The following is a 27,682-nucleotide window of genomic DNA, read 5'->3' on the forward strand; positions in this document are numbered from 1 at the left end:
AATCCTGAGTCCCTCGCTATCCTTCTAAGGCCTTAGTAGAAAGATAAGGACCATGTCTGACACATCACCATCCAGTGTCTGAATGTGCTGGGCAGCAATACCTTTCCACTGGACAATTTCAGCATCGTAGAGAGAGGGGGGACCTGCTGCATGGGTAACAGCTTCTCCTCCATATCGACCTACCCTGGCTTTGCACCCTGGAGAGGACACTTCAGCTTCGACAACCCGAGCGCAACTTCATAGTCTCCCGAGACTGCAGGATGCCTACTACTACTCACTTACAGGCAAACTGTGTGTGATGTGCCAATATAAGATTCTGGTTTATAAATACAAATACAGTATATGATGTATTTGCTGGTGCATAAGGCATACTTTTTTTTTAATTTTAAACGTATAAAAAAAATTGCCCTGCGTCTAATGCAGCCGTATTATGGCTGTGAAACCAAGCACTTGAAGCTAGGGAGCCAGACAAGCGTACTGGGTTAGTTCGCTAGGCACAAAAATCATTGCTAATAATAAAATATTGAAAACAAGCCAAACTATTACAGTAAATTGTGTTACTAATAAAAAAAATATTGAAAACAAGCCGAGTCATCACAGTCTGTTATCACAAACTTTCGAAAAATTGCTTACGATACGTCGGCAGTTATGAAGGAAGCTCATATCATCTCACCACCTTACCCAGTATACATAAGCCACACCTGATATATGCCATACATTATTTAACGATACGATTATTTCTAAGATACATTTATTCATTATCTAAATGAAAAATACTCCTAGAAATTTGAAAGGAATGTTAAACTTTCATCCGCCTGTCAGTCAATTGCAATGCTTGAATAACAACAAAACCAGAGCGCTGTGATGGTGCGCCACCACCGGGTGTGCCGCCCTGTTGGCCTGATGCGGCGACACAAAACATCACATCCAGAAATACAAGTTTCACATCCTGTATAGCAATTCTTTTGCCCAAAATATAAAAAACTATACAGCTGATCTTAAAGGAGGAAAGAGTTGGGGTACAAAATCCACTTTAAAATATCTTTCAATAAATGTATGATGAAATGTACTAGAATGTTTTTTTTCCACAAAATATCCTTGTAAATTAGGGGGTGTTCTATGCGGAGGTGTGCCTTTTATGCCGGCAAATACGGTGTATGTAAATTAGTATGAATAAATACATGGTGCGCATATATTTATATACATATATATGTTCATATGTATATTTTAAAGTTATACATAATGAACACCACTACTGACAGATCCATATATCTTGTTAGAATGAAAAAGTAAATTAATAAAGTGAGAAAGAATGAAAATAAACTGACAAAGTTATTCCTGAGCGGCACCTCACCTTATTTTTACTGGAAAAAAAAGCAACTTCTCCAGGCAACTGCAGCTAAACCACAAGAGATAAGAGACTTTTTACTTGGATTTTTGTGGCTTCTTGATGATAATTAACAATGTCAAATTAACAAAAAAAAAATCAGAACAATTTCTTTTATGTGCTCAAGAGAAGTCTTACACAACAGGTGTGTAGTGTAGGAGCTAATGTATAAATGCTCATGATATTAAATCTCAAAATGGTTATTATTTTCACTGTCACCATAAAATTCTTCTATGCAGATTCTGGATTAACTTTAGGAAGCAGTTTAGTTACACAGGAAACAGTAATGAGCATAGCCATACAGAGTAGTTAACAGATGGAATGCATTAGGCAGTAATGTGGTGGAGGCTGACTCCATACACAGTTTCAGATGTAGATATGATAGAGCCCAGTAGGCTCAGGAATCTGTACACCAGTTGACTGACAATTGAGAGGAGGAACCAAAGAGCCAGAGCTCATCCCCCGCAAGCACAACTAGGTGAGTACAGTATCACCAAATATATTCTTTATAATACTAAATATAACTGTCATTTACCTACTTCTCTCCTCTTTTGTGGAGTGACTGCAGCTATTACAAAAGAGTTGACTAATGATCTGCAATTAAACAGAACTCTTGACAGAACAGGTGAAGCTTACCAACATTCAACCCAGAAAGATCTAAATCAATAGACTGTACAAAGAATTGATCAGTTTTAGTTTATCAAGAGCCTTGAGGTTACAAAAATCAAAACTCATTCAGAAATAGACTGCATATCCTAAGCTAACAATTCCTGTGTTTAGCCATGTAAATGCACTAAAATATTTAATTATTTAATATACCTTTTATGAAAATATATACACCCTGTAACAACACACTTGGTGCAATAACAAGAAAGTTTACTGTACATGTATTTATAGTTTAAGTGATTATCAACAGTTTATGCCGTGTTTATATTCGTCTCAAATTAATTAAAAAGTTTCGCTACAGCAAAACAAGATAAATTTATGTACAGTCTATCTCAAAAATCATAATTTTATGCCTTATGTACAATTAACCTATAGAGTATATAAAAGTATATTTTGCTAGAAAAGTTACATTGGGCAATATCAGAAGCCACGTAGGAATACATCATCAGGTATCAGTGCATTACACAAAACAAGCTCTCTCCTTTCAGACTCATTTGGCACGAAGTATGAAAGGCAAGGCACTAAACAACATTATGGATGGACAATGTCTCATATGGGTTTTTTACCAATTGTACAAAGTTTTCTTTGTTGCTCCACAAGTATGAAGGTAAGTTTTCTTTCCGTGGAAGCTCAGCTTGTCCTACAGGATCAAGATTTTCATCTTGCCCAAACTTTATTAGACGCTGAATAAAAGGCAGCATGTTGGAAGAAGACTCTGTGAACCATTTAGGCCGAAGGTTTTGTGGGTAGTCCATGAATTTATTGAAAATATTTTGAACAGAAAGACATAAATGACATCTCCATCCAGCTTTTGAAATTGTCCATTCAGCAACTGGTTGTTCATTGGTGGTAAAAAAATTCAGATCTTCTTCTAGAATTTTTCCTGTTCGTAGCCGAGGCACCTGATATTCAAAGGCATTGGCTAAGAACTGGAAAGATACTGCACAAGTTTGTGGTCTTGTAATATTCGAGTCACCTACTATCCATTGCCAGTAAAACCCATAAAGATAATTCCTATACTGACACATAACTGGCAATGGATATCCTTGGAAAAGTTTTAAAAAGCCAACTATATCACGATTAAGGATCTCTTCACCAGAGGTCAGAATGAGCAGGTCATCTGGGCGGACATCGCTCACTAACCGTAGACCAGAATGAACAAGATTTTGCATAAAGGAACCATTTTTTAAATCTTTATCATGGACAGGTACATATATAATCTTGCTTTGAAAATCTTTAAGCCAGCCATCTTTTAGTTTATTAAAGAGAGAGAGAGAATTCTTTGTATAACACAATGTGCAGTTAGCTTCTCCAATAACAAACACATCTACAAGCTCATGAAGCTCTTTTACATTTATCTCAAAAATATCAAATTCATAAGAAAATGATGTCACCAAAATTACTCGCCGCACTCTCTTTTTCAGCTGTAAGTTTTTTGAGAGCTCTGGATTTTGCATCCACTCAGTTCTCTGTATTATTCCAGGAAGCCCACACCTTCGCCCTGACCAACCAGTTTTACACACACAATTACCTTCAGAGCTCTTTTCTGCCAGTGTCCCTGCTTTTACACATATGTCTTTACCAAAGAGATAATAATAATTGGACATCTGTTGATCTGTTAAGTGCAAAATGCTCTGCCCACCTTCATTCAACAAGCGCCTGAGGAACTCCTTCGATGGATCAAGGTGACGTGAGAAGAACCAAATTCCCACAAAAATCTGAAAAATCAAATAAAATAAAAATCTTGTGTTAATTTCTGTATTACAATCTACCTACAGTGAAATAGACAATTACAACAATAAATACAGGTATACAAGTATATTAACACTTTTGGTGGCTCGGCGGGCGACCTGCTGCCCACCACAAGGTAGCCTGAGCATTGCCCATGAGCTCAACTCACCACTCCAATGTTTATTCTCTTTTCAGCTTTCTCACTTCAATTTTCGTACTACATCATTTAATTTGGTATCAATTTGTTCGCAATATAATGTTGTACAGGAATATTTGCATATAAGAACATATAAGTCTCACTTTTCTATACTTTAGATGAACACTCAATAACTTAATTATAATTAATATAATTAATTATATTATTTATAATTGAAGTACAGTAATTATTAAGGTAAATTTTTTAGCCAGTATATCACTTAAATAAACAATTTTTAAACCAGTAAAGCACTTAGATAAGCAATTTTTTAAGGGTAAGCAAGTATTAAGTGACAACTGAAAAGTAGTATATGCAATAAAGATCATATGTGAGACAAGGCTGTCAGAACAATAAGGGTCACAGTCAACTTACTGTGGCCAATACACAAGTGAGCTAAGATTTCCATTTTCAATTGTAATAATATGAAGAAGGAAAAGATGAAATGTCATGTTTGCCAGTACTGCATGAAGTTTGGTATTGGCTACGGGTGCGCACGTTCACCCTGCACCTCCCAGTAGTTTGGGAAGGGGAGAAGGGGGAAGGGAAGAAGGGGGCCAGGGCTCACGTATCCACTGCCTCGAGCCATCAATTTTGGAGTAGATGCACACACAACCTTTCCCAACCGATGAGATGGAAGGGAGGGGGAGGAATGAGGGAATCACTGGGGCTCACCCAGAAATTAGCATTTAATTACACTCAATGCTGGTTTTCTGGAGGGAAGCCCCTTGTGGCTTCCTGATGCTAACTACCCATGGAAAAGGAAAACAGTGACAAACCAGAGAGAAGGAAACCAAGGAAGCAGAATTTACCAACAAAGCACATCCACTGAGGCAGACTTGGTGGCATAAAGGTAGCAGCCAAAAGCCCCACCAGGCACAGCAGCAACAATGCAAGGACCCCGCTCCAAAAGCTGGCCAGCTCGTTCTTTGCAAGATGAGGAGCCAGCTGCTGATAAACAAAAAAATAAAAACCTGCCTCTGGAGGAGCATAAAGTTTACCAACCATACAATTAGAGGTCAGGGCCAACACAAACAGAACTACCTAAATGAATCCCTGACCAAAGGGGACACTGTAAAACTGAATGGGTCCCAAGAAAGTCAGTGGTAAGGTTCAACCTAAGAAAACACATGTGAGGATGACCACAGAGGAAAACAAGAGATCATTCGTAAACATTAAAATGGTATAAGGGTTGTTGATGTAGAGGATGTCCCTTCCTCATTTACAATGAAAATGTGTGCAGCATGGGAAGAACTGCAAACTTTTGCTGAAACGACTCGCCCAAATCAAGCTGCAGTAGACCGTTGCCTTAACCTTTTCAATGACACTGTGATGCATCACTACAGACAAACATTGAAAAAATTTGAAAAAAGAAAGTGTTTAAAAGGTTCGTTCAGTGGATGTTAGGTAGACTGCTCCATTTTATATAAAAAAATAAAAAAAAATAAAAAAATAAAAAATGAAATATTTGAAAAAAGAAAAAGTGTCTAAAAGGTTCGTTCAGTGAATGTCAGGTAGGCTGCTCTATTTTCTATGGAAAATAAAAAAAAAAAAAAAAAAAAAAAAAAAAAAAAAAAAAAAAAAAATTGAAAAAACCACAGTTGAATGTAATGGAATGCCATTTTCTGGGCGAGTCCCGGAGGCTCCCTGGAGCTATCCATGGCTGATATGGATACCTTGAGGTTACCTTGAGGTTACCTTGAGGTGCTTCCGGGGCTTAGCGTCCCCGCGGCCCGGTCGTCCACCAGGCCTCCTGGTTGCCGGACTGATCAACCAGGCTGTTGGACGCGGCTGCTCGCAGCCTGACGTACGAGTCACAGCCTGGTTGATCAGGTATCCTTTGGATACCCTAGCTATTTTGCACCAGTCGATGTAGGTGGAGTTCTAGGCCTACCGGGGACCACGAGCCAGAACCTGGCCCCCTCAGAGAGGCACGGGGAGCAATGGCCCATAGAAATGCACATATGATTTGGAGCATTCTATATCTGCCATCAACTGGGACAGGCACCCAGAAAGGTAAGCGCCACAAAACAAACCCCTATTCTGGTTAACAACAAAAATCATTAAACGAGTGGGCAAAACTCCCCAAAGAAAAAACGAGGAAACAAGCATGATGTCACACGAGCCGCGCCGCATGTCTGTGCAGTTCCCCACCTCCCCAGGAGGGGGGAAGGGGGAGCCCCAGACCCTTGCACCGGTGATCCTCGCCCCAGTTCTGAGGCTGGATATAAAAAACCACGAAAAACCGCCGACCGGAGGGAGGGAGGGTTGCCAGGGAGCCTCTGAGACTCAACCAAAAAATGGCATTTCATTACATTCAATGCAGGTTTTCTGGGGGATCCCCTACGGCTCCCCGGAGCTACTTCACCAAAGACTACAAAAGAAAAAGGAGACCTACCTGGGAGGTGGTCGGTGCTCCACTCCTCAACTTGAAGTCGAGACAATGGGCTGCAATCGCTGACCCAAAGCAATGCAGGCTCGACTGGACCCAGGAATGTTCACAAGGTAGCGTGCCGCCAGGATCCTGTTCAACCGCCAAAAGCCCCGTGCCCGAATATCAGCCCAAGACAAATTGCCAAAGACGGCAGCAAGAGCAGCAAACTTACGAACATCATGGGCACGGGGATAGACCGCAGGCTGGCTTGATTTAATAACCCTGCGGACGACCTGAGAGACCCGAATCCGCAAACAGGGAAGAAGGGAAACCGGATCAACCCAAAGCGCGTCCCCAGACACAGAAGCCGTGGCGCGCAGTTAACGGTGGAGGGCCGCAACCGGATACAACACATGGTGAACCCCCGGCCTGAAAAACCAAGCATCAACAACCCCAAAGACACCTCTGGAAAGCAGCAGTCTCATTCTTCGCCAGAAAAGAGGGAGACGGCTGCAGACGAACATACCTATGATCCCGACGAAAGGAGCAAAAACCTCTGCGCCTGAGAAGAGCATGAAGCTCCGCAAGAAGATCCCCAGAGGCCAATGCCAATAGAAAATAAAGAGCCTTAGCAAAGCAATCCGGAACCGAAGGGGCCACAACAAACCGAGGAGAAGAAAGATAGGAGAGCACTCTGTCCAAAGACCAGGACGGCTCAGGCGACGCATGAGCAGGCCGGAGGTAAAACAATGCACGAGACAGATTGCGAAGCGGTGCAGAAGTAACATCGATACCGAAAACAAGCTACAACAGCTCCGCCAGCGCCACACGATACGAGGCAACAGTATTAGGCATAAGATGATGGTCCTGGAACAATCAAGAGAGAAAGGACAACACCACCCGAACTGAAAGCGAAGAACAACGACGAAGGGACAAAAAGAATCGGAAGGACTGCCAGAAAACTTCATGCTGCTGCCGAGAGGAAGCCTGCAAGTGGGAAACCAACAAGGTCTTGTGTGTGGATTGGAAACCAACCCACCTGATCACCATAGAGATGGTGATAAACACGAGTCAAAAACACCAAACGCGATGACTCGCAGAGAAGAGCAAACCAGTCTTGTACAGGACCGGGCCGATCTCCTGAAAGAGGCGGAGCAGCGGAAAAACCTCCAGGTTCGGACACTGGGCAAGCAGCACCTAAAACCATGGCTGGGCAGGCCACCAAGGGGCCAAGAGAACTACTCGCCCCTGGTAAGTCTCCAAGCGAGCAAGGACCTGGAGCAACAGCTGAACCGGGAAGAAAGAGGCACAGGAACCCCCACCTCGATCAGTCCTGCCGAAAGGCGTTGATCCCGACAGCCTCGCAGTCGGGGAAGGGCGCCACATAAACTGGAAGACACCTCGACCACACCGACGTGAAGAGGTCCACCTTCGGGTGCCCGAACATCCGGAAGAGCTAACTGAAGGAGTCGGCGTCGACCATCCATTCTGTGGAGAGGGGGAACGAACCTGGACAGGCCGTCCACCAGGATGTTGGACACCCCCCCGGACGTGAACTGCCAGGAGAGCCAAGGACCGCATCGAACCCCCCTCGGTTCAAGCAATGAACCACCAGGGGAGCAGTCCGAATGGACCCGGATCGTCGATCCGCGGGCAAGCCGAACCCTCCGAAGCGTAAACCACACTGCTGCGAACTCCCACACCGCGCTGTGGACCTGACGGAAGGACGGACCCCACCGCCCCTGGTTGGCCTGGTGAGCACTGGTCACAAAGCCCCAGCCAAGAGACGACACATCCGTGAACACATCGAGCGAGGGCTCGGGAAGGCACCAAGGCATCAAACCCCCCAAAAAAACGAAAAGGAAGACGGCGACGCAGCAGCTGGCATAAAGCCCCCAGAGAGGCAGAAGGGATGTCCCTGAAGGAACCAGAACAGCCGACGAAGCCAAACCCGACCCGGCAGGTAGACCAACATCACGAAGTTCAGGCTCCCGCACAGACCCTCGAGCAACCGCCGGGTGACCCGAGAGCCCCCCAGAAACAGACACAGGCGAGACCGCAGCCAAAGGAGAGACTCCAGAGGAAGAGACAAGGAAGTGGTCCGAGAGTCACACACAAGACCCAGCCAGGACCGAACCTGGGAGGAAACCAGACGGGACTTCCGCCAGTTCACCTGGAACCCAATTATGGCGAGCAGGGAAAGTACCAAATCCCTGGTGAGCAGACACGCAGACCGACTGGGAGCCCAAACCAGTAAGTCGTCGAGGTAAGCCAACACCCCGAACACCTAACAGACGCAGGCGGGCTACCACGACCCGGGTAAGGTGTGTGAACATGCGAGATGCTAGATTCAACCCAAAAGGGAGACAACGAAAGCGGTAGCACTGACGCCCCACAATAAAACCGAGCCAGTCCCTGAACCCCCGATGAATAGGGACGTGCCAATACGCCTCCTTGAGGTCCAGGGACACCATCCAAGCACCCGGCTCCAACAGAAGCCGGACCTGGGACAGAGTGATCATCCAAAACGAGGGGCAAGAAACCCAAGGGTTCAGACAGGATAAGTCCAGAATGAAACGCAGGTTCGCACAGTCCCGTTTTGGAACTGGAAACAGGCGGGAAACCCACCTGAGGGACGTCACTGTTTCGACTACACCCAAGCGCACCCACTCAGAGATGGCCCAACAGAGCGCAGGAGAGGAAGCCTGACACGTCAGCCCCGAATCCTTCCCCCCCCCCCCCTTGAAGGAGGTGGAGCCACCCAACACCACCGCAGGCAGCAAGAAACAACCCAAAATGCCCACAAATCGCGAGATCAGGCGTGAACGAACAGAGCAAGCCTCCCCCCCCCCCATCGCTCCGTCAATGGGGCGAACCGCAAAAGGTCCGCTGCCCTTTATGAGAACCCGACCTGTGCGCAGAGCGAACATCACACCGACGAGGCACAGGTGGGACCGCAGGCGGCATCGGCGCCGAACCCGACACCTGTGGCCTACCCCGACGAACGGAACCGTGAGTCCTGGCATGACCCCGCCGGGAAGGAGCCCCCTGGTTCCCCCGGAGCACCTACAACTCAGACATAGGGCAGCAAGTGGTAGAAGCCGCCTGAATATAACGCTCAACCGCAGAAGCCTCAAAAAGCAGAGGACAAAAGGGAGAAGACAACCTAAGAACCAGGGCCCAAGCGGATTCCAAGGAGGAAGCAAGGACTGCCAGTCGACACGCGAAATGCGCAGCGAAAAAACGCAGCAACGCCTCTCGCAGGATCGGAGCAAACAGCTTCAACATGGCAGACGATGCCCTAGTAGCCAGGGCGTCGCACCAAGGCGCCAGACCCCGGAACGGCCCCAAGCGCCTCTACATCCTCCGCAAGCCAATCCGAAGACAGCTCCAGGAGGGAAAAAAAACACAGGACTGAAGCCAGAAAGCCACAAGCACGCAAGTCCTCAGCCACAAGTGCAGCCAACAGGAAAGGAACCTGCACATGGAGCTGCACCATACCAACATCCTGCAAAAGGGCAGGAGCGAAGAGACATTCATTAAGATGCACAAAATCGCCCCCCAGGTAAACCTGGACCACCATCACTGCCTCGTGCCACTCAAACGTGCGGGTCCGACAGAACGAGTCCCAAGCATCCAACGAAAACAAGGGGCAGTCAGCAAGCCAGGATGACCCCGGAACATCATAATGCACCCAGTAATGACACAAAGATCCAAACCTGAACGAAGGAGGATCCATTATGGAGGCGTACTCTGGGTCATGCAGGAGGTAAGCCGCGAGAGCCGACCGCACCTCGGGCGGAGAGATGCAGGAAGCCGAAAACTGCCGAAAAGACGGAACCGAAGAATCCACAGGGACATGGAACGAACTCGGGGAGGAGCAGAAACCAAGTCCAAATCGTACACAGAGGGGGGAAAAGAAAACCTCACTCCTTGCAACAGTAAGCCCCACCCAGAAGGACAGAAAATCCGAGCAGAGTCCAATGGAGCCCAAGGCCCCCCAAGTCAGCTCCTCCCCAACCCCGGGAAGTTCCACACCAGGCCCCGGGGCCGAGTCGTCCTCCAAAGCCCCAGCCCCACAAGAAAAGGCCGGGGCAGCCGAAAGAGCTGGGAGGGAAGGGGCCCACTGGTCAGACCCCGGAGCATCGGCAGGAAGAACAGACTCGAATGCCTCCACAGACACCCCGGACGGGGCAACCCCCGAAACTGCCCGAGTCTCAGAAACCTCTAAACCCTGACCCGACCCCAAAGCCCTTAGACACTTAGGGACCGGAAGCAGGGAGGGGGGGCCGGAAACAGGGGGAGGGGACCAAATGAACCACCGAAAGGGAAGAACGAGGGGGCGCGGATGGAACCAAGGCCGAAGCGACCAACACCCCGAAGTCCGAGTCCCTATAGACAAAGCAGGGCAGCCTCAGGGCGTCTGGGGAAGAGACAACTCGAGCGCATTGCAACAACCTAAACCTACCCTGCAATGCACGAGCTGCCTGCACCCGAAGCAATTCATCATCACCCTCGGTGAATTGAGTCACGAACAAGCAACACAGCTCGCAGGGCTCAGGGTCAAATGTGTCACCGACCCAACAGGCAACATGACGAAGGCAAAAACAATAAGAGTCACCATGAGACAAGGGGGACAGAGCAACCCTCAAACACGCACAAAGCAAGAGAAGACGCTAGGGTCTCCTCCATCGGACCCGAGGGCCCCTGCGGGTTTTTCCAGGGCCTCTAGACTGGGTCTGCTAAGGGTTATCCCAAGCAGGGCACTGCTAACCGGCACCCTAAACTACCAAGCAAACTGCTAAAAACTGAACCCACGGGACGTGTCCACTCACGAGGGCGAAGCAGGATGGTACCACCACAAAAAAAACTAATATAAGGGAGAGGGAGAACACAAGGCAGACCCCCCACCAGGCAAAAACAAAAAGAAAAGAAAAACCACGCAAGTGGACAACGTACCCAGAGGGAACAGAGCCGGCCGCTGTTATAGGTGAAAACTAGCTACACAGTACCCCGCGCTCCACCACTGCTATAACTACTACTTACCCCAAGGTAAACAAGGGAGAAAAAACCCAAACACTCGGGGCGGCCCAACGCCAAGCAGCGAAATTAATTAATCCGTTCCCGACTCCCCAAAAAATTCACTTCAAAGTAAAGTTTATACCTAATTCATCCAAATCTTCACTACAAAAGTATGTACAAGTTATTACCTTTACTGATGACTCCTGTTGGCATATGGAAGACGGTGAGGAGGGGGGAGGAGAAGAGGTGTTACTGTTTGGAAGGGGAGTCCCCTTCCATTACTGTATAACATTAGGCAGTGATGACTTCTCTGGGATACACACATTGGCACGTTTTGCCTGCATACCACTAGGACCTGCTTCTGGCTCACTGCATGATTTTCTCAGTTTTTCTTGAAGATTGTTTTTCCCTTCTTTGAAACGCTTGTCTGTAGTGAGACATCACATTGTCATTAATAAGATCAATGCAATGGCCTGCTAAAGCTTTATCTGGGTGATTCTTTTCAGCAAAACTTTGCAGTTCTTCCCATACTGCACACATTTTCTTAATTAATAAGGAAGGGACATCCTCTACTGCCTCCTCCTCCTCCTCCCCTGAAGATTTGTTTTACTCCCTAGCTAGTTCAACAACACGTGTACCATTTTCATGTTCATGAATGATCTCTTGTTTTTCCTTTATGGTCATTTTCACATGTGTTTTCTTGCCTTGAACCTTACCACTGGATTTCTTGGGACCCATGGCAAGATATATAACAACTTTTATGCTCAAATAGCCAAAAATTTGAAAAGAAACTGTAAATCCTTGCAAAAAATTCAGGCAGGATAGTCACTAGGTGGGAGACACTGGTAAACTGAATAGTGATTGCCGTGCCACCACGTGCTAGGTCGACCATACGCGTATCAACAAACTCCTATCCCGAGGTAAAGTTCGCAACGCGATTCAAATTTTCCGAAGAAATCGGGCTCATAACCCGAAAAGTTCATAAACAGGGGCATTCGTAAACCGAGGTATCACTGTACTACCTTTGCATTTCAGGGTTATCTTCCTGGGGCATTCGGGAATCACTCCCCGCTAGAGGACTTCGTCGCTTGAGGAAGTCCTCGCCCTTGGGAAACGTCAGGGGTCTTGGGCTTTCCGTCTTGCCCCAGGTGGGAAAGTGGTACTGGCTGGGTATAGGTGCACTGCGGCTGGTGCAGCCTGCCTTGCTACAATGAGGCAGCCGATGCTTCTCTCTGGCTGCCAGTATGCTTGTTGAGTTTCTTCAGAGGCTTTTTATTTCTGTTTCTTGTGTTTTTCCATGAGTAGACAGTGGAGGTCTGCCTAGCCTCTTATTAGGCTAGCCTAGGTGCTCTTGGTGGTAGTCCTCTGTTGCCAACGGCTGCTCCTGCTAGTCAGCTTGCCTGCTACTAGACAGTGATTCTACTGGCTTAGCTGGCCCCAGTGCCTGGGTTTCCCTAGGGCTCATGTAGGAGCCGGTCGGCCGAGCGGACAGCATGCTGGACTTGTGATCCTGTGGTCCCGGGTTTGATCCCGGGCGCCGGTGAGAAACAATGGGCAGAGTTTCTTTCACCCTATGCCCCTGTTACCTAGCAGTAAAATAGGTACCTAGGTGTTAGTCAGCTGTCACAGGCCGCTTCCTGGGGGTGGAGGCCTGGTCGAGGACCGGACCGTGGGGACACTAAAAAGCCCCAAAATCATCTCAAGATAACCTCAATATATACCCTATGGACCCTGGAAACCTCTGTGGGGGGGGGGCTCGGTAGTACCATGGATACTTCTTCAGAAAAATAAAAAACAAGGGAATCTTGCCTCTCGCCTTCTGTGAAGTTGAAGGTTGCTCATTGCCCCTGCCTCAGGGTGACTATCAACTGTACTGCCTCTGTCATGCTGCCTGTTGGGTTGGCGACACCTACGACCCGGAGTCTTGTGGGACTTGTTCCCCTGCTTGTGCTTCAATTTACTTATTCCTTGTCTGTTGATATCAGGAACCAGGCAGTGGCTGTGTTCCATGCTCGATTCTCCTTCTTGCAACACGCCAGGTTGGTTGTTACAAGCCAACCAATCCTTGCCCACCACCTGGGATAGAAAAGCAGAGCCCAAGGGACAGGTTTCAGAAGAGGGGGGGTGGCTGTACAGTAAACTTCAAAACCTCAGCAGTCTCCATGACCAAATCGAAAAAGAGCTGTCCCCAGAGGCGGCAAAGCCACATCAAAAGCTAAACCCTGCCCTGATCTGGGAACCCTCAGACACTTCAGGGCCAGTGTCTGGAAGAACCACACCAAAAGGGGAAGGAAGACAAGGTACAGACAGAGTGCAGGTAGAGTTCAACAGCTCCAATTCCGGGTCTCTAAACACCAGGTGGGTCAACTCCGGGGCATCGAGCTGGGCACACAACCTAGACCATGGCAAGTGGGCAAAACTAACCTGCCAGAAACCCGTAGCCATCTGATATGCACTAACTATAGTAGGTGGGTCAGATATAAGTGAACCACATGGGAAGTGCAAACCCATACAGTTCTAAGTTGTAGCCTGCTGTCAAATCAACAGGCAGCATGGTGGAGGCAGAACAAATGAACGTCACCCCATGGTAGGGATGATGAACAACCTTCAAACTTGCATGAATCGAGACTGAGATTGGAAGGAATATCCACAGACCATCCAAACCCGTAGAGGATTTCCAAGGCCTGAAGGGTAAACCAAGCAGGATACCCAGGCAATGGAAATGCTATGCTGGACCTAAAAGTAAGCCAACACAGCCTGGGCTGCACAATTGTGAAGGCTGACCTCGGCGAGCCATATATAGCGGCTCACCAGCCAACACTTGCTCCTGACCCAGGTCAAGAAAGAGGCACAACTAGACTCCTGACTCACCACAGGCAAGGACCGCCCCAAGCAGGAAGGATCCCGAAGGGAGCAAACTTCCGAATACACCAGAGCAGAGAACTCTGTCAGTGCAGAAGCAGCACCAGAATGCACTCAGGGAAGGAAACCCTGAACACATGCAGCTCTAAGTACAGTACTATAAAAGCCAAGACCATGCTAAACCACAGTGTATAAAACAAAGCACACAGGACAAAGTCCAGAGAAGCACTTAGCTGAAAAGCATCGAGGTCAGCCACGGCTTACTGACGACCATGGAGCCCTACTGCAGATGTCAGGAAGGCATCACATCAGTGGAAGAACTGATGCTTGAGCCAGTGGACAGTCTGGGGCCAGCACCCCCCCCCCACCTCCCTACCCAAACAAGTGAAATGGATGGGGCAAATGCGTGCATCGTTGTTTTCAGATATTTCTAACCATTTGTTTACATTGTTGGGGGAAGTTCATTCAGCAGGTTGTAAACTTTGGTTTCTTTGAACCCACCAGTGGTCTGTATAAGTTCGCTGACTTTCTGGTGCGTTCCCTAGAGACATGGTGAAGTGTCACCTTGTCACCTGTGTGAGTGGTGGCCAGGTTCTGATACTGGTCCCCGGTAGGCCAATTTGAACTCAACACCTGATGCAATGTAGTAGTTATAGGGCCATCTGAGTGAGATGGCATCAAGGAGCCGTAAGAGGGGCACACCCCAAAAAAAATATATATACAGTATCTTGTATTAGATTTCTGTGATGAAATGACTGAGGTTATTAAATGATTCAATAGCCAGTAAGGTGCTCATTAAGTCTACAACTATAACAAATGACAGTTTTAATCAAATTTATTTATAAAGAACACATAAAATCATATATAACTTGGGGTAAAAATATCAACTTCTGAGGCGAGGCAACACATGTACAGAGGGACTTCACTCACATGAACCTCGTTATAATGAAATCTTGCATGGTCTGAACATGTTCATATTCAGTTTACATTGCTTACTATAACAAAAACATTGTATTAATAGGGATTTATAAGCCTATGCCAAGAGAACATTGGACATGTCCTGCATATGAACCTTGTGGAGAACAAAAAAAACAAGAATTCTTTCAAGACTTGGAAGGCGCCAAAGTTACTCCTGCAATTCAGACAATGAACCACCAGGGAGCAGTCAAAGTGGAGCTGGATCATACAGGATGAAGGAAAAAAATGAGCACCTGAGCATACCAAACCACTATGAACTCATAAACCGTGCTGTGGATCTACCCAATGGCCCTGGGTATTCTCGGAGTAAATGAACGGGGTGAGCTATAGCTCGAGCTACCTCATCCCTTTGTGTGTATTTATACCTAAATAAACTTATTTAAATTTCAATGGCCCTTAGAAGCCTGATGAGTGATGGCTACAAAGCTTCATACTAGGGCCAAGGTGAAGGTGTCCATAAAAAAAAAAAAGTCAAGTGACAGGGAAGAAGGGCCCAACAGAACCAAATCTCAAAAGCCCAAAGAGGAAACTCGCAAAGCAGAAGCTGTTGAAGGGCCCACAGAGCCAGCATCTCATGGTCACTGTGGCAGTAAAGTGATGACACAAGAGAAAACGGGTAAAGCCCGGAGCCAAACCCTGCCCAGGGTAAAATCACGCAGGCAAAGTTCAGGCTCCCACACAGCCACTTGAGCAACTGTGCATCCATTGAGTGTTAAAAGGATGGTCAAATATCATGTTCTGTATTTCTCAATAACCCTGGCAAACTATATTACTTGATAGATCCTTTCATAAAGTTGGTGTAGATGATTTTTTGTAACTGGTCTTCTTTCCCAAATGGTTTACTTATAATCATTAAATAACTCACTTTAATGCCACCTGTAAAGATTAATATAAAGTATGCAGCAATTTTCAAAAATTAAATAAGGTTTCAGCTTCATATGTACAAGCATAATTTTAATTAATAAGTACAACTCTAAGCAACTATTACATAAAACCTCACAAGTGTTCAGATTACTCACCTGTGAGACTAAAATTGCTAGGGTAACACAACGGCATCTGACTCTGAGCCGCACCATCCTGCTGTACCTTTGCTGGAAATTAGTCCAAGTATTACACTTTATTACAGGGCAATGTTTGCTCATAACAATAGGGTAGATAACATGCACAGAACACCACCTTGTGTCAGTTGCATGTATCCACCATACACAGAAACATAAAACTGACAGTAGATTTTATTTGCAGATAAGTCAGATTGTGAAAGGGATCTGGGAGTTATGATTAGTAAGAATTTAAAACCAAAAAATCAATGCATACATGTTCGTAATAAGACAAATAGGACACTGGGATTTATTAATCGAAGTATTAGTAACAAGACACCTGGTGTTGTTCTTCAGCTATATCTTGCTCTAGTTAGGTCCCATTTAGATTATGCTGTTAAGTTTTGGTCGCCGTACTATAGAATGGACATAAATTCACTTGAACGTGTCCAGCGTAGGATGACAAAGTTAATTCCCCAAATTAGAAACCTGTCGTATGAAGAAGGATTAACAAAGCTTAAATTGCATTCACTGGAAAGGCGAAGAGTTAGGGATGACACGATAGATGTTTACAAGTGGATGAATGGACAAAACAAAGGGGATATTAATAGGGTATTAAAAGTATCATCATAAGACAGAACACGAAACAATGGGTATAAACTGGTTCGATAACAGGGTTGTTGATTTGTGGAACCAGTTGCCACATGGAATGGTGGAGGTGGGGTCCCTTGATTGTTTCAAGCGTGGGTTGGACATGTATATGAATGGGATTAGGTGGTTATAAATAAGAGCTGCCTCGTATGGCCAATAGGCCTTTTTCAGTTCCCTTTATTCTTATGCTCTTATAACATTTTGTCTGTAAGGGCACTGACAACTCTAAGGCTGATCACTATCATAGTTACACAGTGATAGTGATAATACAGCAAAATAAGTTGGGAGGGTAAGTGATGATAATGAGTGAATAGGTGAATTGGGCAGGATAAAGCAGGCCAAAATTTATACTTCTCAAGCATTAATTTAACCAATGCTTAATTAATGACTGATGAGTCTATACATTGCCATCCAATGTTGTTTTCTTCCTTATGTATGTACTGTACATGATAGCAGTGCCCATAGCATATACAGAATACAGTACAGCAAAAGCCACTTCATTCCTGTGCACTTGAACTGAGTAGATTTGTCTAGCAAGGTTTGTAACTATATTTTCTATCTCTTCCTCTGTGGCATGCCCCATATACCTTATACTGCACTTGTAATAGCACTAATAATTATCTTTGCCATTCTCTCTAGTGATGGCAAATCTAATGATTGAAAATTCTCTAGTGATTCTCCTTTTGTTTTGCCCTCCATTATTAACCCTTACAATATACAAATACAATACAATTTTATTCAAAAGAATGTGTGTACAAAGAATAAAGGAGTTTTTTTTTTTTTTTTTTTTTTATTATTTTCTACCACAGACGTGGCCACACATTTACAATGCTAACTAGCATATATACATTTTCTTCTGTCCTCCATGGACAGGGTTAGAGAAATGTTAACATAGAGTTCAGGGGTTTATTGAACACTCAACCACAGAAGGTGATTCGGTGCTTTTAAAATGCTAAGCTAACCTACATACGTAAATACATAGATACACAGATTTACGTATGCCCTACATAAAGTGTTTGATGTGTCTTTTACATAGTGTCATTAATGTACATTCACAAAGGTGAAATGTAATTCTGATCAGCTTCCATATATACTTTATACCCATACATATACATACATATACACACACATGCATTCACATACTGTACATCTGTCTCATTTACTCTGACAGGGTGAGATAGCTGATAAAGAAACTAGTGTGCAATTAAGCACTTAATCACTGAAGGTGATGAAGGTGCTTTTACAAGCTCAGGTTATATAGTTACATCATATAACATTGAATAAATGATATATTGAATATAACATTGAATAAGTGATATATTACATGGTCAATCTTGGATACAAGTCCAATATATCATCAAGTGTTCCGGTACTCATATAGTAACTACAGAGTTCAGCATACCTTAGCCCAGGAGGGCGAAAGTCAGTCAGTATGGGACATTCTACAATATAATGTTCAAGAGAGTGCATGTTTTCTCTTTCACAAAGTTGACACATTGTGTACTCGACATTTGGGTTTTGAGAAAGCTGCCTGATACGTCTATATCCCAGGCGTATTCTGGCCACTATAACATCACATTGCCGGGTTCTTGTTCTATTAGTCCCATATGTGAATGTCTCCTCACGATATCTATCATAATATTTAATGCTACAACTTTCAGGTCTTTGTGAATTTGTTAGGTCGGTGAGATTTTCATTAGATATTTGTTTAAGTATTCTCTTTGTCACTGCTAATGAAACACCCATATCAATTTCTACCACTGGTTTTCTGCAGGCTGTCTTAGCAAGCATATCAACAGTGTCATGCCTTGAGATGATAAAGGAGTAATGAACAAATTGTAGGGACAGGAGTTACACAATCTATGAAGCAACTATTACCCAAAGTGTTTAGACAAAAACACAAATAAACAAAATTTTTGTATAAAGGTTTGAGGGAAAATAACCAATGAATGCAAAAGATGTGACACTTAAGGATGACTTATGGATGACAGGCATAGACTATTACAATATGAAGTCAGCAGTTGAAGCAACAGTTCAGTAGTTTAATTACATTATGTAATAACAGAACAGAAATATAGGGTGTAGTTTAAAAGAGCAACTATACTCTTTCTCATAACATTTTGTTTACAATACAATACAATTACAATACAATTTTACAATACAATTTTATTTAGGTAAGGTACATACATACAATAAATATTTACAAGGATTGTTTGACTTATAGATAGAGCTAGTACATACAATGCCTAAAGCCACTATTACGCAAAGCGTTTCGGGCATAATTTTCGAACAGAAAATTTTCTGTTTCGAACAGAAAATCGAGTAATATGATAATTTAAAGTCAATGGGCCCAACACTAAATGAACCAGGAACATAAAGGACATAAGTAAACACTTTAACAAAGAAATGCAAGAAATTAGATGACAATAACTCAGGAAGTACATAATACCCAGCAGATAAAAATTTGAGAAAAGAGTAACACAAAAATAATTTAGAATAAGGGAAAGTGTGAATGAAATTAGTTACATGGTATTGATTATAAGATATTAAGGTAAATATTTTAGTCTCTCTTTTAAACTGGTTGGGAGATGTACAGCTTAATAAAATTTGGGAGGGTCATTCCACAATTTGGGGCCCTTTGATTTGCAATGCATTTCTGCTTTGGTTAAGTCTCACTCTACGAATATCAAAGAGATATTTGTTTCTTGTGTGGTGACCGTGAGTTCTATTACAGCCTTCTAGGAAGTGCATAAGGTCAGGATTGGCCTTGCAATTTAGAGTTTTATAGATATAGAGAACACTTGAGAGTATGTGCAGAAACTTGATATTTATCATGTTCAAGGATTTCAGTAAAGGAGCAGAGTCTGGGACTGGAATTTGTAATTGTTCTAATTGCTGATTTTTTTTAAGTAATTAGGAGTTGGAGGTAATTATGGGTTGTGGATCCTCATGTAGAGATATCATAGGTGAGATATGGATAAATGAGTGAATAATACAGGGTAACTAGGGCAGAGCAAGAAACATGGTATCAGATAGTGACAATGCTTACTGTTTTAGAAACCTTTTTGGTAATATCTTGTACATGACAGTGGAAATTTAGCTTGTTGTCAATGTGAATACCAAGGAACTTCCCATCTACTCTGCTTGCAATTTGGGTATTTTTATTCTTAGAACAATTTGATTGTTGGACTTGTTACCAACAAAATATAAAAAAAATCTTGTCAATGTTAAGGGTAATTTTGTAACACTCAACCACAAATGTACTTGATTAAGTTCAGTATTCACTATTGCATTTAGAATAAGTTGGTTAGCATGTGAGAAAATGAAGGTTGTATCATCAGCAAATAGAATTGCCTTCAAATGTTGTGTAGTATTTGGAAGATCATTGACATGAGAAAGAGGAGTGGACCAAGTATATTACCCTGTGGAACGCCAAATGTTAATTAATTGGGAGAGTGGGAGAAATAACCGCATTTACTGAAACATACTGCTGCCTGTCACTGAGGTAAGATTGTAAGTACTGTACAGTACAGTGGAACCTCGATTAATGAATTTAATCCGTTCAGGCACCGAGCTCGTCATGTGAAATGCTCGTCTTTCAAAATGAATTTCCTCATTTAAAATATTGGAAATGAAAATAATCCGTTTCACCACCGAAAAACATCAATATTACATTCAACTTTTTAAATAATGGAGCAGCCTACCTGACATACACTGAACAAACCTTTATGACATTTTTTCTATTTTTTCAAATTTGTTAATTTTTTTGTTTTTTAATTTTTTTAAGAAACATGGAGCAGCCTACCTGAAATACACTGAACAAACCTTTATGACATTTGTTCTTTTTCCTCAACTTTTTATATTTTTTCATTTTTTATAGCGAAAGGTTCGTTCAGTGTATGTCATGTAGGCTGATCCATGTTTCATATATATAAAAAAATTGAACAAATTTGAAAAAAGGAAAAATGTCATAAAGGTTTGTTCAGTGTTTGTCAGGTAGGCTGCTCTATTATAACAATCTTTCTTTTGTTTCAAATGTGTTCAATTTGTTTTGTATTTTTCATTTATTTATTAATTATAAATATAAAAATATTAATATAAAAATAATAATAATTTTATAAATACAGTATAAATATTAATTATTTATTAATTGCCCGAAACGTTATGCATACTAGTGGCTTTAGGTATTGTATGTACTATCTCTATCTTTAAAGCCATCATTTTGTATGTAACTCAATGGATGTACCTTTACCTGAATAAGGAATCTGAATCTGAATTATGGAGCAGCCTGCCTGGCACACACTGAACGAACCTTTATGAAATTTTTCCTTTTTTCAAATTTGTTCAATTTTTTTTTATTTTTAATTTTTATTTTTTTTAAGAAACATGGAGCAGCCAACCTGACATACACTGAACAAACCTTTTTGACATTTATTCTTTCTTTTTTTTAATTTTGTTAAATTTTTTTTTTGGTTTATTCTACAAAAAAAATACAATGCTTGCAACAACACAGCAGTCGCTTCTTTACATCCCAGCATCATAGAATCTTAAAAAACAAACAAAATTATTTGCATCGTCGGAGGTGTCCATGAATGTGCGAGAAGCAGAAGGGAATGCACCATGTGGTTTTCTCGTTAATCAAACGAGCGTTCGCCAATCGAGTCAAACTGTCGGCGATCGGCGAACTTGTTATTCAAAATGCTTGTAAATTGAGGCGCTCGTCGAAGTTCCACTGTACTAAAGGTAAGTGAACTCTGACTTCATAATGCTGGAGTTTGAGAAGAAGGTTATTGTGGTTAACAGTGTCAAAACCCTGAAGTAGGGCAACAAATAGACCAATTTGGTACTCATTTTGTCAAGAGCTGCATGTATTAGGTTAAGCAAATTTCTAAGAACATGCACCATGGTGCTTTTATGGGGCCTGAAGCCATATTGGTTAGAACGGAGAATATTGTGCTTATCAAGAAAGGAACCGAGCTGTTTGTATAAGAGATTCTCAAAGATTTTGGATAAGGTGGGAAAGAGTGCTATTAGTCTAAAATTGTTGATTTCAACGAGATCTCCACTCTTGGGTTGGAATGACTTTAGCCATTTTAAAGGCATCTGGAAAGGCTCGGAGCTCCAGTGATTAATTGTAGAGCAACACTATTGCAGGAGCTAAAGACATTGAGGCCTTTTTATAGATTAGGGGATTGGTATCTCAGAAGGGTGACAGGATTTAGTTTTAGGTGAAAGGATAATGTCAATAATATCTGAGGAGTTTAGCCGGGGACAGGTACAGAGACTTGGGATAGCTTGTCAGAGAGGTAGTCACTTAACATTTGTTTGGAATGCTGGGATCTCATTTGCAAGGTGAAGAGCAGAGGTGCCATAGGCACAATCAGAGAACACTCTATAAACATCAGAGGTCCACGGTTGTTCGACGTCCTCCCAGCGACTATAAGAAATATTGCCGGAAACAACCGTGGACATCTTCAAGAGAAAACTGGACTGTTTTTCTAAGAGAAGTTCTGGATCAGCCGGGCTGTGGTGGATATGTGGGGCCTGCAGGCCACTCCAAGCAACAGCCTGGTGGACCAAACTCTCACAAGTCAAGCCTGGCCTCAGGCCGGGCTTGGGGAATAGAAGAACTCCCAGAACCCCATCAACCAGGTATAATCAACCAGGCAAGGGAGGTGCCAATGGAAGAAAAGAAACTATTGAATTTAGTAGCTGTGTCAGCAGCTGAAAAAATTCCAACTACTTCCAGCCTAGGAATATTGGTTTGTTATCCCAGTTCTTCTTTGACCAAGACTTCCTCTTTATCTGGGTCTGCTGCAGCATTTATTTAGTGGCTATCTCCTGTGTACAACATCTTTTTAATTAAAAATAATAATTATTTCTTTTAAGACTCACAATACTGTACAATAAAGAAAAAGGAGCCAATTTCATTACATTCCATATTGGATTTCTGGTTGGAGTTCCCCGAGCTGACCCCCATGGAGAACAAACAGGAAAAGTTTTATTCATGGAAAGTGGGAAGGAGGAACCAATATCCTCAGAGGGATTCAGTGCTTGGTCAACTGATTCAACACCACCACAAGGTACATTAACCAGTACAGAGCTGCAAGCACCTAATTAAAACACCAAAAAACCATGAGCCCCAATTGTCACCCAGAACATGTTTGCAGAGAACTCAGACAGTGCACCACGAGCACCATAATGTGCTCGTGGACATCACGAGCTTGTGAAAGACAACAGGTTTGCTGAACTTAATTATACTATACTAAACTGTACTATAAACTAAATAACATATACATATAAATATGTTTCCCCGAAACGCTATGCGTATTAGTGGCGTTAGGTATTGTACGTACTAGCTCTATATATAAATCCACATATGTTTGTAAATCAACTACGTATGTATGTACTTTTCCTGAATAAAGAATTTAATTTAATTTAATGTATAATTATATAAACTAAACTACAGTGGCACCTCGACATACGATTGCCCTACTTACGATAATTTCGAGTTACAATGTAAATTTCATCGAAAAATGCGACTCGACATTCGATGGTGTCGTCGACTTCCTATATTTGTTGGTACACATTCGGGTTGACTGAGCGCGTGGTTCCCGGTCATGCGGCCGATCTTGCCTCAGTTTACTACAGCTGCCTGCTAGTGACAATCGCGCCTATAAGAAATTCCGCTTTGTGGTGATTTTTTGCATTTTGAACATTAAAGTAATTATTATATATCACGCCATGAGTCCCAGGAAAGTCAGTGGTAAGACTCAACATATGAAAACCCATGTAAGGATGACCATAGAGCAGAAAACAAGAGTACAGTAATGTCTCTTCCTCAACAATTAAGAAAATGTTTGCAGCATGGGAAGAATTGCAAACCTTTGCTGAAACGACTCGCCCAATTCAAGCTGCAGTAGGTCATTGCCTTAACTTATTCAATGACATTGTGATGCATCTTTACAGACAAATGTTAAAACGAAGGGAAAAACAAATGTCTCTTGACAAATTTGTAGTGAGACAAACAAGCACTGAACCACAACCAGGTCCTAGTGGTGTTCAGGCAAAACGTAGGAGAGAGAGAGTACCCCAGAGAAAACATCACTGCCTGATGTGATAATGGAAGGGGACTCCCCTTCCAAACAGTAACAACTCTCCTCCTCCCCCCTCATTCACCATCTTCCATACGCCATCAAGAGCCTCCATTAAAGGTAAGAGAAACTTAGGTACTGTATTGTAGTTAGAAAAAAACATTGTATTCAGTATAAAATGTATTTGTATGTTAATATTTTGGAGGGTGGGGAACGGATTAATTCAATTCCCTTTATTTCTTATGGGAAAAATCGCTTCGACTTACGATATTTCGACTTACGATCCGTCTCTGAGAACGGATTAGCATCGTAAGTCGAGGCCCCATTGTATACTATACTTGTATATATACAGTACCTCTAGTATATAATATATACTTGAGGCTTGTATCACGGTCTCTCCTTGGTTGAACTACTGACCTTTCCCAAGGTGCAACCCCAAAGCCTAGGTGAACAGAGACATTAGGTTAAAGGAAACATGCCCAATCATTTCAGTGGGAGTCATTTTGCACAAGTCTAGCATGTGTAAAAAAAAATAATAATAATTCATTGTGTTGGGGAACAGGCAGTCAGTGCCTGTTTGATAAAAGCAACCTCAATATAAGCCTAAGCATGTTAGGGTTACATCGAAGTCTCCCCAAGGTTGAATTACTGACCCCCCATCCCCAATGTTGCCACCCATAACAAGCTGAATTTAAATAAATAAAATAAAACTTTATTTTATTTATTTATATATATTTTGGGTTTGTGAGAGTAGTTAACATAGGCATTTTTATAGTTTTGTAAAAGCACTAACATGCATAGCATTTCAGGCAGGTCCTTAACCTAACAGATAATTATTAAGAGGTACAGTGAAACAAATTTTGAAGAATATTAACAGGTACATTGTAGCAAAATTTGAAGAATATTAATAGTTACATTGTAGCAAGATTTGTGTTCAACATAATAACTTTGATATAAGTTGATGGCAGTGATTACAGTGGTGAAGTTGCGTATCTTAGGCACTAATATTGGGAGAGTGGGTAGCTCAAGATACAACGCGTGTTTGAAACACAAGATAGGAAACAATGAGGATGAAATTAGGCACTGTTTAGTCTTATTTTTGAATACAGAATAGGCTGCACAGTTTTTTCATTTGTTAGGGAGTGAGTTCCATAGACTAGGTCCCTTTATTTGTATAGTGTTTGCACAGATTTAGTTTGATGCTAGGGATATCAAAAGATAATCATTTCTAATGTGGTGCTCATGGTTTCTATTATATCTGTCAAGGAAAAGTTTCAGATCAGGATTAGCATTTAGGAACAAGATTTTGTACATGAAAATAGCACAAGAAAATGTGTGGAGTGAGTGGATGTTTAGCATGTTTACGGATTTAATCAGGGGAGCTGTGTGTTGTCTGGAGACAGAGTTTGTTATTCTTCTGATAGCAGATTTTTGCTGGGTGATGATGGACTTGAGGTAATTTGCAGTAGTTAAATTTGCAGTAAATAACAAAATTAAATTAGCACAGTTTAATTTACAAACTGTGAATGCACAAACTCTGTGTATCTGTACCATACACAGATACAGTATGTAAGGATAGATTAACGAGTTGTATGATGAGAGGAGAGTAGAGTGGGGAACATAATATCTGATTTTAGAGAGAACAGTATACTGACAGTTTTTATACTTTTTTGGCTCTATGTTGTACTGTATGTGAGTGCTGAAGTTGAGTCAATGTCATACTAATACAATACAATACAATTTTATTTAGGTAAGGTACATACATACAATAAATTTTTACAAGGATTGGTAGACTTATAGGTAGAGCTAGTACATACAATGCCTAAAGCCACTATTACGCAAAGCGTTTCGGGCATCTTAATTACTTAGATGTAATGACTGCCATCAACTTAGGACGTAGTTATTATGTTGAATGTAACTCCTGGGTACCTATTATTCTGGTTACATTCTGGTTTCATTTTGTTACGAGTTGACTCTTAACATACTCAACCGGTCCTGGGTTTGATTCCTGGGGAGGATGAGACCAGACGTTTTGTCATATTTCCTTTACACATAAGGGTCCTGGTAGCACAGTCGGGTTCGTTCTAGGCACACAATCGAGAATTCCGAGTTCGAATCCCAGGCGGGACAGAAATGGTCGGGCATATTTCCTTTCACCTAATGCCTCTGTTCACCTAGCACTAAGTAGGTACTCAGGCGTTAGTCAGCTTGTTGTAGGGTTGCATCCTGGGTGGGGCCAGTAATTCGACCTTGGGGGGGGGGGGGAAGATACTCAATATAAGCTTAAGATGTATGAATACATTCTGGCTTCTTGTCCCCCAACACAGTGAATTCATTAATTATAATGCCTCTTCATCTTGCAGTAAATAAGACACCCGAGTCAGGTAACTGTTGTGAGAAGCAGTCTAGGATTAACTAGTCACCGACCTTGGAGGACCTTGTTAAGCCTAACACGCTTCTTTAGCTTAGCAAAGGGTGCAGAATTAGTTATGAAAATTATAGGCAAGTTGCTCACCACAAATGTAATTTGCTTATACCTTAGATCCGGGAGCCGGTGGCTGAGAGGACAGAACACTGGACATGTGATCCTGTGGTCCCGGGTTTGATCCCGAGAGACGGCGAGAAACAATGAGCAGAGTTTCTTTCACCCTGATGCCCCTGTTACCTAGCAGTAAATAGGTACCTGGGAGTTTGTCAGCTGTTATGGGCTGCTTCCTGGGGGGGGAGGCCTGGTCGAGGACCGGGCCGCGGGGACACTAAGCCCCGAAATCATCTCAAGATAACCTCAAGATAGATCAGTGTGGTCCACTTCTGGACCCATTACTTGAGGCTCAAACCATTCTGCCACTCAGTCACACGATCAGAGTAGGGCCCATAATTAACTAATTAAACAAAGCAAAAATTCTTGGTTAGAGTTATGTTTTTGTTTAATGAGCTGTGAAACGAGCTTATGAAGGCTGTAACTTGCTTAGTTAAAGGAGTTCAGTTCCTGAGCCCATAATGTGCCTCCGTAACCTTTCCCACTACCGCTTACAGGACGAGGTACAGTATAACATACAGGACGAGGTACAGTATAACATACAGGACGAGGTACATCATAACATACAGGACGGGGTCTAGAATACATGAATTAAATTAACTAGTTTAGTGCTGTCGCTGGTGGATTAAGCCACTTTGTATAACCAAGACCAATACAATACATAAAAACCACACTAACATTGTACGAAACTGATTTTAAAAGCATTAACTTCCTTACCTTATTATTTTTCCCGGTTAAATGTTTACGTTTTGTGACTTAAAAATAAAAATCAGGAGAGGGGAAGGGTGGGGGCCGGGAGTGACATGGTGACCGACACAGTCTGTGGACTTGACACCACTTTAGAACAATATTCTATGTTCATTTCAAGTACTTTTCCTGAATAAGTAATTTGAATTGGAATTACTGATATTTCTAGAGTGAGACTTAACCAAAGCAGAAATGTTATGCAAATCAAGGGTCCCAAATTGTGGAATTATCTCCCAAATGTAATTAAAATTTGTACGTCTTTCAACAATTACTAAAATTGTATTCCTTTTTATTCACTGGCATTTATTTAATGGATAAAGTTTTCTAAAATTACTTACTCTAATTAATTATTTTTAAATAATTGATAAACTCCATTAACTCTCCATACACCATGGCCATGC

The 27,682-nt window shown here is 42.7% G+C and overlaps 1 protein-coding gene across 1 annotated transcript; it reads right to left on the reverse strand.

The window, feature by feature from the left end:
• Window positions 1-1,013: 1,013 nt before the first annotated feature.
• Window positions 1,014-27,365, reverse strand: LOC123757616 (beta-1,4-mannosyl-glycoprotein 4-beta-N-acetylglucosaminyltransferase). Its single transcript, XM_045741429.2, has 3 exons — window positions 27,252-27,365; window positions 16,233-16,304; window positions 1,014-3,771 (listed from the first exon to the last, which is right to left on the reverse strand). The coding sequence occupies exons 2-3, from the start codon at window positions 16,287-16,289 to the stop codon at window positions 2,575-2,577; spliced, it is 1,254 nt and encodes a 417-aa protein (XP_045597385.1). The 5' UTR covers window positions 16,290-16,304; window positions 27,252-27,365; the 3' UTR covers window positions 1,014-2,574.
• Between the last annotated feature and the right edge of the window lie 317 nt (window positions 27,366-27,682).

This window comes from Procambarus clarkii, chromosome 22, assembly GCF_040958095.1.
Source record: "Procambarus clarkii isolate CNS0578487 chromosome 22, FALCON_Pclarkii_2.0, whole genome shotgun sequence".
Classification (NCBI taxonomy): Eukaryota; Metazoa; Arthropoda; class Malacostraca; order Decapoda; family Cambaridae; genus Procambarus; species Procambarus clarkii.